Source organism: Columba livia, chromosome 1 (assembly GCF_036013475.1).
Source record: "Columba livia isolate bColLiv1 breed racing homer chromosome 1, bColLiv1.pat.W.v2, whole genome shotgun sequence".
Lineage (NCBI taxonomy): Eukaryota > Metazoa > Chordata > Aves > Columbiformes > Columbidae > Columba > Columba livia.
The window spans coordinates 127,337,006-127,349,001 of record NC_088602.1 but is presented as its reverse complement, the minus strand read 5'-3'; the positions used below and the strand labels follow the sequence as shown (position 1 = coordinate 127,349,001).

Genomic DNA, 11,996 nt, shown 5'->3' with positions numbered 1-11,996 from the left:
AACACTGATCCGCCTGAGAAGAGTCCCGGGGACCTGTTGCCGGCGGTGCAGCGCGAATGCGAGATTTTGGTGCAAAGCCTGAATCGAAATCCCATCCCTCGGCTGGAAAAGCGCGGGTTTCTCTGGGCGAGCCCTGTCAGTGCAGGTGGCAGAGATCCCTGTGCGGGAGCAGCGTTGCCTTTCCCCCCTCCGCCCCATCCCTCGCCTTTTTCCCAGCACATTCTCCTGTGCCGAGGGCCGCAAGGTCGCCGCAGGGGCTGCCCATTCCCTCCGCTCGCACTGAGAAGCAGCAATGCCTTCGTGTTTATCGCTTTTGCACCTCCCGGCGCAGACGGGCAGAGGGAGGGAAAGCTGTGCTAAATCTCCCGGGCATCGGCGTAGCGGCAGGGAGGAGGGAGAGGCGCGGCTGTGCCTCCGAGCCCACCCTGAACACCGCTCTCGACCACGGGGAGAGGCTCTCTCGCCCCTGGCAAAAGGGTCTGCTCCCTGGGGACTGCCAATTAGGGACCGTATTGGCATGGAAACTCTAATGTGTTTCTGCTTGCTGCTGTGGGGGCTCTGTGCCGCTGACAGGGCCGGCATGGTCTGACATGGGCTTACGGACCTCGCGCGCCGTCCTGGAGAGCCCCCAGGTAAGAGACCAAAAAGGGGCCGGGGATGCTTTAAACTGTCCACCCGTAAACCCACACTTAACGCCGTGGAAAACGTGTTTCTGGGCCCTTACATCAGCCCCCAAATTCTGTTTAAATCGCCATACCTTTCCAACACAATTTCCTCTCGCTAAAACTCTATCAATAATCCTGTTTTCTTGGGCTCCCTTTCTAAAATCTCCCTCCAACTCTTTAAAAGCCCTGATCGGTGTGTCCGGGGCTTTTGGAAATAGATAAACGGATTTTTTTTTTTTTTTTTTTTTTGGAAATATTCCTTCGCCGGGGGAAGGACATATAGCCGGGAGACCCTTGGTCAGTCCCGCAGCCGGATCCCTTCCAGCCCCTGCCTCTGCCACTCCCTTCTTCCCGCTGCTCCCGCACTAGCACTGGTCCCCGCGGAGCCGGCGAGCGGGGCAATGTGGGGTAGGGTACACACGACACCCCCTGTGGCAGTCCCACTGTGCCCGGCGCTAAGCACTCTGCGAGTGACCTGTCAAAGGCGATATACAAGAGGGGAGGGGAAAGGAACGGCGGGGAGGGAGGGGATAATGTCGTGTTGGGGGGGTGATGAGTACGTACAAACCCTGCTCCTCGGCCTAGATAACAGGGCTTAGCTTTTCCGGGAGTTGCCGAAAAAAAAAAAAAAAAAAAAAAAGGGCTTATTTCTCGCTTTTCATCCAAAATCCCTTTCCGTGCGTGTGAACCCCGGCGGGCTGTTGTCACGCTGGCGAGAGCCAGCAGAACTTTAGGCCGGAGAGAGGGGGCTGAAGGGCCCCGCCGTACCACGCAGACATGGGCACCGTGGGATCACTCTGGTGAAGTTCCCCCCACCATCCCGCCTTCCCCCTTCGCTTGTGTCTAACCCCATAGAAAAACCTCGCTTAAGAAAAACCTCCTTCTCCTTCGGCGCTGCTCGAAGCAGCTTTGTGGCTTCGGGGGGGCATCGGAGAAACAGCAGCGAAAAATAATCCCTTCCTGAAATTTGGTGTGTATCCTCGCTCATTTTTCCACCGTGCCTCGATCCATATTAATTCTCTCCCTTATTTTATATATATATATGTATATATATTATTTTTTTTTTTTTAAATTCTTAACCTATATTCTGTTCTCAGGGTCGAATTAACCCCCGGCGGCTTTCCCCGCTGTATTTTCCCTAGACGGTGTTTTGCTTGACTTTACGTATTTTTCTGTGGTCCTAGCAGCTAATGAAAACACAGGGTGCTTCCTTCACCTTCTCAAATGCAGCCCTTTTACCTTGACCCCGCGAATCCCCCGCGCCACTCGCGACCGAAGAGCATGGGAGCAGCTGCGGACCCGCCGCAGACTGGTGGGTTTCAGGGCAGAGGGAACAGGCGAGCAGAAATAAAATGCTGAATATCACCCAGGCAAACGGCCGGGATCTTTAGCTAGTGCGTTTGTTTTCGCTGAAGCTGAAGTGGGAAGAGGGATTTATACATACACACACACACATATATATATATACATATATGTATATACATATGTATGTATGTATGTATTTCCCGCTTCCCAAAGAGAAGGCGCTCCTCTGCCCGAGGGTGTCTGGGTCTATCTTCTGCCTCTCTGCCGGTGCCAGCCCACGCCGCCCGCTCAGCCCCGCCGCTCCACGGACACGCATCGTTTTGAAGTGAAACTCTCCCGATACGTTGTTGTTGCCGCGTCAGACACCGATTCCGCCGCAAGCGCAAGTAATACATAGTATTAATGACGTTTTAAAAATAACCACTCACCCGGCACCCCCGGGTGCTAAAACCCCTCTCGGGTACTTTGCGTGGGGATCCGCTAACAGAAGCCCCTAGGAACTGGGGTTGCGGCGGAGAGAGTGCGGGAGTTGTTACCTCTCTGCATTTAGAGCTATGGGTTTCCTAATGGCTCCCCGTTCTTCAAACAGTTAATTCTCGCGGCCGGTGCTCCAGGACTCACATGGCCAAAATTCCTCGCCCTGAAGCCCGAGTCTCCCTGCCCTCCCCATTGGGTCGCAGCTTTTGGGTCTCTCCCGATCTCTTCCTCCTATTGGCCGGGGACATTTTTTTTCTTTTTTCTCTCTCTCTCTTTTTTTTTCCTTGACAGGCGCACGCAGCCTGCCCAACTCTTGGAGAAAAAAAAAATCCCAGAAGTTTAGATCAATCAGAGAGAGACAGAAGGAAAGGGGAGAAGGAAAAAAAAAAAAAAAAAAAAAAGATGAAATCAAGCCTGCAACCCCTCTGAGCGAGTGCTGGGGACCTGGGCTGAGCACACCCTCCCGGCTCTGCCTACGGAGTATCTGCAACCTCATGTAGTGCCTTCAAGAGACTGAGGGCTGGTTCTTCTGGGGGTGCAGCTGGGGAGGAGTGGGGGGAGAAAGAGGCGAGAGGCTCTGCCTCTGGTCCCCGAGCTCTACACTCCCAGCCACTGGCCGCTCATCTGCCCAAGGGTCTGGGCTGGGGGATAAGATGAGTGAGAGGCGAAGATCGGCGGTGGCCCTCAGCTCCCGAGCTCACGCTTTCTCGGTAGAAGCCTTGATTGGGACAAATAAAAAGAGGAAACTGCGAGACTGGGAGGACAAGGGGCTGGATTTGTCCATGGAAAGCCTCAGCCCCAACGGCCAGCTAGGGGACAATGAAGACCCGACTCAGTGCCTGGACCTCAACCCCGGTTAGTGCAACTCCTTTCTGTTTGGGACCCCCCATCCCGCCCCTCTCCCTCCTCGCCACTCGCCGCTAAGCCCTGCCGGGAGCTGCTCGCCGGGAGAGCGGCGCCGGGCAGGGCGGGCAGCGCCTCCCGGAAAACATCCGGGACTGAGGGTAAAGGAAAAAGGGGGGTGGGATTTTGCGGAGATTCTTTGGATTTTTATTTTTTCCGATTTACGAGGACTTTTCTCTTACTCACTACTGTTCTTTCCACCCCAACTCCATGATGTCTCGGGAGGGAACGGCTTGTCTAACCCGTTTCCTACTTTTCCCTCTCTCCTCCCTCTCCGTGCCTGTCCATAGGGATGATCCTTCCCGCGTGCCTCGGGACACACGTTTAGCCTTGCTCTGGAGCTTCCCGACTACCGCGGGGGTGCCATGTTGATCGGGGGCATAGGAGTGGGGCGCGACTTACATTCCCGTAGGAGGGATCACCCCTCTCCTCTGCCGCGCGGTTTCCCGACACACTGGCCGCCGCGCCGAGTCTGCCCCGCGGAGACGGGGCCACTCTAACCGGAGGTTTCGGTGGAGGAGAAGGCGGGCCACTCAGATCAGCGTTGCGCCGAAGCGAGGGGCGCCGGCTCCGCGGGGCGGCGGGGACCGGCTGCACACCCACCCCTGCCCCACGGCGAACTCCCACGCGGGATCGGGCCCACCGGCGCTCAACGGCGCGGCGCCCGGTGGCAGCGCGGGGGGGGACGGGGAAAGGAGGTCTTCCCTCTTCACAGGGACATTGCTCCCGGCAGGGAAAAGGGCCTCAGTCAGCAGCAGGGGCAGCGGGCGAGAGGGACTCCGAGGAGTCCGGCCCCTGCTACCGAGCCCGGCGCCTCCCGGGAACCGGAGCATTTGGAACAGCGCCGGCGCCTCGGCCCCTTGGTCGGCTGCACGGTATTTGGGGAGAGAGCGGGAGCGAGCACGAGACTTTCCCCGTGATATTTTTATTTTTAATTTTAACCTTTTATTAGATTGTTTATTTTTATTTAAAAGGGAGCTGATAGCTTGGAGTGATCATTTGGCTCAAGCGAAGCCCTCGATCTGCTCTTGTCCTCCTGGCCGTTTCGCCCCGGCCTAAAGCGACCGTCCCGCAAAAGCAGCCGCGGACCCACGGCGACCCCGAGGGGTGAAAGGGCGCTGCCCCCCTCTGCCCCCGCACCCGCCCTGCCCCCGCGCCCTTCTCGCCGCCCCCCCCGCCCGCTTTCCATCGCCTTGAAATAGGACGGGGCGGACACCCCGCTATCACAATTATAGTGTGCAGAGAAAGCGAATTTTAGGTACTTTCTCTTTACTTTTTCTTTTAATATTTGAGTGTGTGTGTGGGGAAGTTCAAACGATTTCCGTGCACGACCTCTCAAGAAGAAGGGCAGAAACTTCCTCCACTCGTCCAAGTCCACCCCGCTGCACTTGGAGAAGAAAACACCTTTTGTTGTTTTTTTTTTTTTTTTTTTCCTTGACGTTCTCCGCGCTCTCAATAAGCATCAGCTGCCCAAACTCCAGCATAAACAAACAAGCAAACGAATAAACAAACAAACAAAAAAGGGGAAATAATTAGAGATAGAGGTGTAGAAAATATCTGCTTAAATTTTTTTTAAGTGCTTTTGAAGTGAGCCCAAACCAGGGAACTCCAGAGACCTCATCCCGTTCCGCTCTCAAGGACCGCATTTCAATTCTCTTGTAACAGCAGCAGCCTTTCCCGGTGCGGATCCTAAGGAAAGTAGGTAAAATCTGCTAGCTCCCTCCCATCGGAGCGACGGGCGTAAAGGAGGGGGTACAGAAGCGACCACTAAAAAAATAGCTCACGGTTTCTGAGTCTTATTCATTCAAAATAATAAATACGCGAATGAAACGACAAAAATCTGCTTTCCAATAACAGAGCGTATATGGGCATCCGTTTACTTTAAAAAAATATTTCATTATTTATTTTTAGAACCGTTTCTCATTATTTTTTAGCCACAATAAGAAATAGTTCTGGACGGTCTAGAAGTTTAATTTGCCCATTTCTCCATGAATTTGGAATAGGAGACTGGAAAACTCCCCCTGCGCCAGACTGGAGAGCGAGGGAGAACGGCTACTAATGCCTGAAACCTTAGAAAGCAAACGTGATGTTTTTCATAAAGCAAAGGAAATCAAGAACAGTTTGAGAAATCATTTTTAGGAGGTTGATAGACTTTAAATAAAGTCCGCGACTGTAATTTGCACAGTCACTTCATTAAACTTAAATCCTTCGCGGTGTACCTTTGCTGCTGGGTGAAAATTGATTAGCGGCTCTATAATGGCCACCAAATTCCATCTTTACAAGACCCAATTAAGAACAAAATTACACCTAAAGCATTTTAATCTTGCCAAATCTCCAGCGATATAGCAAAAAACAAAACAAAACAAAACAGAAAAGGTTTTTATTGCGTCCCAAAGGTTCAAAACTCAAACTCGCTGCCCTTGTGTAGCGTAGTCAATAACACAGGGCTGTTCCTTCTGCTGGGGGGGGGGGTATGCTTACAGAGAGGCCACAAATATTAGAGTGTGCGGTGGGAAATTACGTGTTGATTTTGCGTGTGATAACGTAAATCGGTCTAGCCCGATTTATCTGTCATTTCGCATAAAACCCCTCAATGTCAGCCCAGGAAGTTCTGAAAGACTGAAAACCGTTCGTCGCGGGCAAACAAACACCGCCGAGGGAAGAGTAAAACTTCGCTCTCCTATTTTGCAGCTCTTTTCCATGTAGACGGGTATCGCGATTTCTCCCCCACACGTTGGCCACATCTCGAGGGGTTTTTCCTCTCCGTTCCCACCGCGAGTGGCGCTCGGTGGCCCGGGGCGGGGGGCGGCCGGCGGGGCGGCCCTGCTCCGCTCCCGGCGTGGGGGGCTTGGCAGGCCTCTGTGGAGCTCTGCGCTGGGCTTGTACAAAACCCAGCCTTCGGCTGGACGTGGGAGGCAGCGCTTCTCGTTTGCCCGTTTTGGCGAAATCCGAAGAATTTACATCCGTGCCCGAACCCTTCGGCCACAATATTGGCAATCCTGAGTGGCTTGGAGTGCTCAAGAGACCGTTCCCGCGGCCGCATCTTCCCGGGAGAGGCGAGGGAGTTGTCGGTCAGGGGGTGGCGTGGGGAAAGGTGAGAAAAGCCAGAGGATAAATCTCCAAGGTTTGTAGAAATATCTCTTGAACATACGAGTTATTTATGTCTCAGCCATGAATCTTGTCGCCAGAGTTAATGTGCTGTTTTACGAGATTCATTTAAAAGGGGGATAAAGCTGGATTTTAATAACGTGCGGGTTTTAATCACGAAGTTGTGAAAAGGAATTCTGGATTACAGCGGCACTACCCCCTCTCTTTTCTTCCGCTCCCACTCGAGGCGCGCTGTGCGTGAGGCCGGGCAGGCGAGAGGCCGAGATCGCCGCGGGGCTCGGTGGAGCCTCCCCCGGTCCTGCCCCGCCGCCGGGCCGCCCCGCATCCTCCGCCGACCCTCGACTCTCGCTCCCGCCGCCGTTGCAAAGGGGAGGAGGGTGGTGGGGCGCAGGCGGCGGCAGGCACCCCTCTGTCCCCTTGGCAGGTTTGGTTTCAGAGGGCAGCAAAACAATGGGCTCGGATGTCTTCGGGGTATTTATAGATTAAACCTGAGCAGCGGAAAGGTCACGGGGGACCCAGGCGTTGCTTCCCTTGATGTATATATTATTTACCATCGTTCAGAGCGGTGGCTTTCGTCGGCCCTTCCCTCTCTCGTCCCAGGAGGGCAGGGACAGACCGAGGCAGAGCCGAGCGCGCACCTTTGCTCGTCGAAAGTTTAAGATGCTTTTTGGGGAGTTTTCTCCCCGCGGACGGTTCCCCCTCACAGCTCGAAACACAGCTTCTCCCTTAGGTAGGGGGTCGCTACACAGAGAGACGCTACACAGGCGCTTCAGAGGCAGAGCAAAACGGTGCGGCTAAAAATTTGTGATTTCTCGGCTTTGGGAAGGTCCTGTTCCTCGCTAAGGAATATGCCAGAGAGTTTGCAAACGAATTTCGCCAGTGCAGTCCTCATATCACAAATCACATCGGTGTTTTTGATCGCATATATTAAAAATGTACACATCAGCTACAAATTTTCGCGAGGTTTTTTTTTTTTAATCTGTCTGTGAAGACATCGCATAACGAATTGTTTTCCGTTCCGTGTGTTTTTCTAAAGCTATGCTAACAAACCACAGCAGAGCTTTGCAACGAGAGAAAACATCCCGGCGCATTTTAAGACCTACAATGTGTTTATTACAGTTGCTTATCCATAAGATTAAGATCCGATACCTTGACAAAGCCTTCCGTAGCTGGCAAGTGTAAAACCTCCCTCGCTTTCACCATGGCGTGCAGTTTTTCTGCCTGACCTGGGAGGTGGTACGAATAACCATTTCAACCCTGCTCCACCGCAGGGTATCTACTCCTCCTTGCCCTCGAACAAACCCCCTCCGGAGGGGCAAACAAAGTTTAAGAGCGGGAGAAATGCGATTTATTTTTCCCCATTCCTTTCTTCTACCACTGTTTCTGAATACAGAGTCCCACTTTTTGAGCAGTGGTTGTTGGAATCGTGAGTGGGGAGTGACTTAATTTGCTTCCAGACGTGGTTTCTCACTTCAGCTTTTGTTTGAGTGCTCTGTGGATGGGACTACGGTTTCAAGAGCCGGCGGAGAACTTTTTCTTGTCCCTTCCCTGACGCAGGGTGAGTTGGTGTACACCATCCTTCGCATGGTCCTTGAGGCTTGCCGATGGGCAATGCTCTGTAACAACGAGGTGTAAGACAGAGAGCATCAGTTTTGCCTTTGGCAGAAGCGCTTGGGACTGGGATTTATTAATGCGATGTCTTTCTAACAAATGTGTATGTGAGTGGGATTGTATGAATTCATTCCACCTGCTGGATCATGAGTTTCCCTCCTAAAGAGGGGATACTGAGCTCAGATCCATTGCTCCCTTGTGTATATGATGGAAGGAAACACGAAAATCTGACCCTTGTAATGCTCCCCCTGTACTCCGGCTGCAGAGCTGATGCTCTCGCCCTTCCCAGAGGAGAGAGTTGCAGGAGGCAGATGGAGCTGTCCAGATGAGAGCCAGGAGAGCCCTGTGGGGGCTCAGGAAGGGGTTGCCTTGGTCAAGTTCGTATAAATCTGAACTTCGAGCCGAAGGAGACAGAGAGTGAGAAGGATTTGTCTCTGTGGTAATATGTGTCTTACTGAATTGGTGAACTCCTGCTGCTGGGCTTGTGAAACTTTTCTTGTAGAGAGGTAAATCTCTCATGCTGTATTAAGAGGGCAGGTAATAGAATAATAGAGACAAACCTTACAGTACAGCAGAGTATTAGAAAAAAGGCAGTGTGTCAAACAACCTCTTCCCTTCTTTTATATGTGTTTTAAATCTGCAGCATTTTTTTTTTGCACAGGTTTATTCCATCTGCTGGGAAGGGCAAAACTGCTATTTCAAAGGCTTTTCTTGTCTTTGACAAGAAATTTGGGAGAATCCAAAGAGCTTCTGTTACAAGCAGAAGTCAAGTAATTCCTTACAAACCATCAATCACTTATCCCTCCTCCCACTTGGGACTGAGCGCTTATATCAAATATCAGCCCAGCTAGCCTCTCCTCAGGCAGAAGTGTCCCGCTTTATCTGTATCTGTCTTTAAGGAAAACTGATGCTTTTTTCAGATGGAAAACTTGAAAGATGTCTTCCAAGAGTTCTACATTCAGGAAAGAGCATTTGCACTGTTTTACAGCACAGTCAGTGCCACTGAGGTCACCTCTGTTCACACAGAACATTGTTCCTATTTTAATCAGTTGAACGCTTGTACAAGAATCTTAGCTTGCAGTCTTATGTCTTCGAAGTTTGAAGTGTGGATTTTCTTTAACTTTTTTCTTTCTTTCTTTCTTTCTTTCTTTCTTTCTTTCTTTCTTTCTTTCTTTCTTTCTTTCTTTCTTTCTTTCTTTCTTTCTTTCTTTCTTTCTTTCTTTCTTTCTTTCTTTCTTTCTTTCTTTCTTTCTTTCTTTCTTTCTTTCTTTCTTTCTTTCTTTCTTTCTTTCTTTCTTTCTTTCTTTCTTTCTTTCTTTCTTTCTTTCTTTCTTTCTTTCTTTCTTTCTTTCTTTCTTTCTTTCTTTCTTTCTTTCTTTCTTTCTTTCTTTCTTTCTTTCTTTCTTTCTTTCTTTCTTTCTTTCTTTCTTTCTTTCTTTCTTTCTTTCTTTCTTTCTTTCTTTCTTTCTTTCTTTCTTTCTTTCTTTCTTTCTTTCTTTCTTTCTTTCTTTCTTTCTTTCTTTCTTTCTTTCTTTCTCCCGTTCTCTCTTTCTCTCTCTCTCTCTTTCTTTCTCTTTCTTTCTCTCTCTCTCTTTCTCTCTCTCTTTCTCTCTCTCTTTCCTCTGCCTTCTGATCTAGATTAATAAGCTTTCAGTAGTTTAAAAACTGCACTGAAATCAGTCTACAAGCACTTGGAAAATTCCCGGACATACTGAAACTGGCTCATATGGCATTTACATCAGTTCCTGTTGCAAGTAAAATCTAAAATCTAAAGTGTGATTTAAATCACCCCAAGCATCCATATTGAGATCTGTAGTTTGCACCGGTGATGTAAAACCAAGTTCAATGAAAGAAGCTTAAATTTTCTAAAACTGACTCTGTTTCAGAGATCAGCAGAGTCTCCTGGAGAGGCTGAGCTTCTGAGTGCCCATTGATGGAATTACAGGATTTTGTGCTAGTCCTTAGCTCTCTGATATCCTCCTGTACAATACAATTACTTTGCAGGAATGGGCTGGGAAGTTAGGTTCAAATCTTGACAGCAAAAGCAGGGTGGATATACGCATGAATGATCAGTATCTTTTAGCCCGGGAGCTGTGGGGTTCCACCAGGAAGAGCAGCCGTGGGCACCCGGGTGTACAGGGAAATGGAGGCAACTGGGGGCTTCCAGCGCTCTGGTGCCTCATCCTGGCCAGAGGAGCTCTGCATAGCAGGACGCTGAAAGGTTTGGCTTTTTTGGCTTATTATTTGAGCTAGAGTTTCCACAAGTGGAGAGTACTGGGCAGAAATGCTGAGACTTTTTTTTTTTTATAATTTTAGAAAAAACATGTGTAGCTTGTTGGTGCTTAGTTTCAATACTGGTTAAAATAGGTTACAATCCCAACCTTTCTGCCTGTGAAAGATCTATTGTCTCAAAATACAGTGCCATTGCATTTCTTGTTCTAAAAGCCATAGCATGCTTTGGTGAGAAGGGCTAGGGGAAGATAACATGGTATTACGGTAAAATCAGATTGAAATATCTTTGCAAGCAGATTAAGAAAGTTTGAAACTCTGCTAGGAAATGCAGTGTCAGTTCAAATTCTAGCAACAATATTCATGCCAGGGGCAACTTTTCATTGTGCATTCTGCAGGAACAGAAAACAAAGAATGAGTAAATCAATCCAAGAAGTGACAAAAGCACTTATTACAATAATATTTACAATAATATTTCCATATACCATTTGCTCAGTTGAGCTACTGATTTGACAATATTGTGAGGATGGTGAAAGGACTGTCCTGCCTGACAGTGGGTTGCTCGGTGTTTGCTGTGTATTTGCAAATGCAAAGTTACAGCTGCTAGAGGGAAGGCTGCACTTAGCAAATGTCGCTTTTGCTGAAGAAAAGTGTATTTTTTTTGTGTGTGTGTGTTGTTGTTGTTTTTTTAACTTTATTGAGAAACAGAGAAACTTAGGTTTTGGCCAACCTTTAAATATTGTTTTCGTATCATCAGACTACTTCCCGCTTTTAAGATACGCAACCATTTGAAATATGGGTCTCCAAACCTCCTTGTTCAAATAAATTAAAAAAAATTATAAAATGAGTTTGCATTTTAAAAAATAAGACATTTTGATTTAGATAATAATTAAATCTAGCATATGGACTTTCAAAACTGCATCCCATTTTTTCTTCTCTGACCAATCAAAGTTATGTGCCAAATTCTGTAGAATTTCACAAATAAGTTTTCATTTCTTCAAAGCCATATTATCTTGGTTACTTCCATATGTATAAATAAAGAAAAAAAGTCAGCTAAAATCCTTCACAGCAGAATTCAATCCATGTCACGGTGGACAGTTTCACTGCACTGCACCTACGCATTCTTTCTAAAGCTTTTGCTTTTTAGGAAGGAAGTACAGGAAATATTCTAGAATTGTTAAATTGACATTTTCAGCAATGTCCACATTTGTAGCTCTTAGGAAGGAGCTTGGGAAGAAATTATTGCCAACTGCCTTTAAAATAACTTATTTACAGTTTCTAAAGAGTACTTAACCAACTGGTTATAAACTGACACAAATCATATTATTAATCAACACATTTATATGAATGCAGCCACAGCAACCTAATTGTTTGAAAATCAGTGGGCCAGGGCACACAAAATATGAATGTCTCGCAGTTCTTTGACTTAAGTCAGGGACTGGATGCACTCTTGGTTAGCATTAACATTTTCCCCATCACCAATGAATTAACAAAACCAGTCCTCTACTTTTAGGAGCTTGAGGAAATAGAGAACTGCCTGATGAAAAATCTACCCCAAAAGCAAGGGGAAAACTGAAGTCACCAGAGTGTCTTTGCTTGTAATGTGAGTGAAGAATTGTGCATCATAGACTTCTTAAGAAGCTGCATCAGTTAATATCAGTATCCCTTATATGACACCAAAAGGGTTGACTGACTATG

The 11,996-nt window shown here is 48.4% G+C and overlaps 1 protein-coding gene across 1 annotated transcript in view; it reads left to right on the top strand.

Annotated features, from left to right (window-relative positions):
• The first annotated feature begins 2,751 nt into the window (after positions 1 to 2,751).
• Positions 2,752 to 11,996, top strand: part of TBX15 (T-box transcription factor 15) — a 97,202-nt gene continuing 87,957 nt past the window's right edge. The window contains exon 1 of the mRNA XM_005506255.3: positions 2,752 to 3,302. Coding sequence (XP_005506312.2) covers positions 3,101 to 3,302 — 202 coding nt within the window. The 5' untranslated portion in view covers positions 2,752 to 3,100. The remainder of the gene's footprint in view (positions 3,303 to 11,996) is intronic.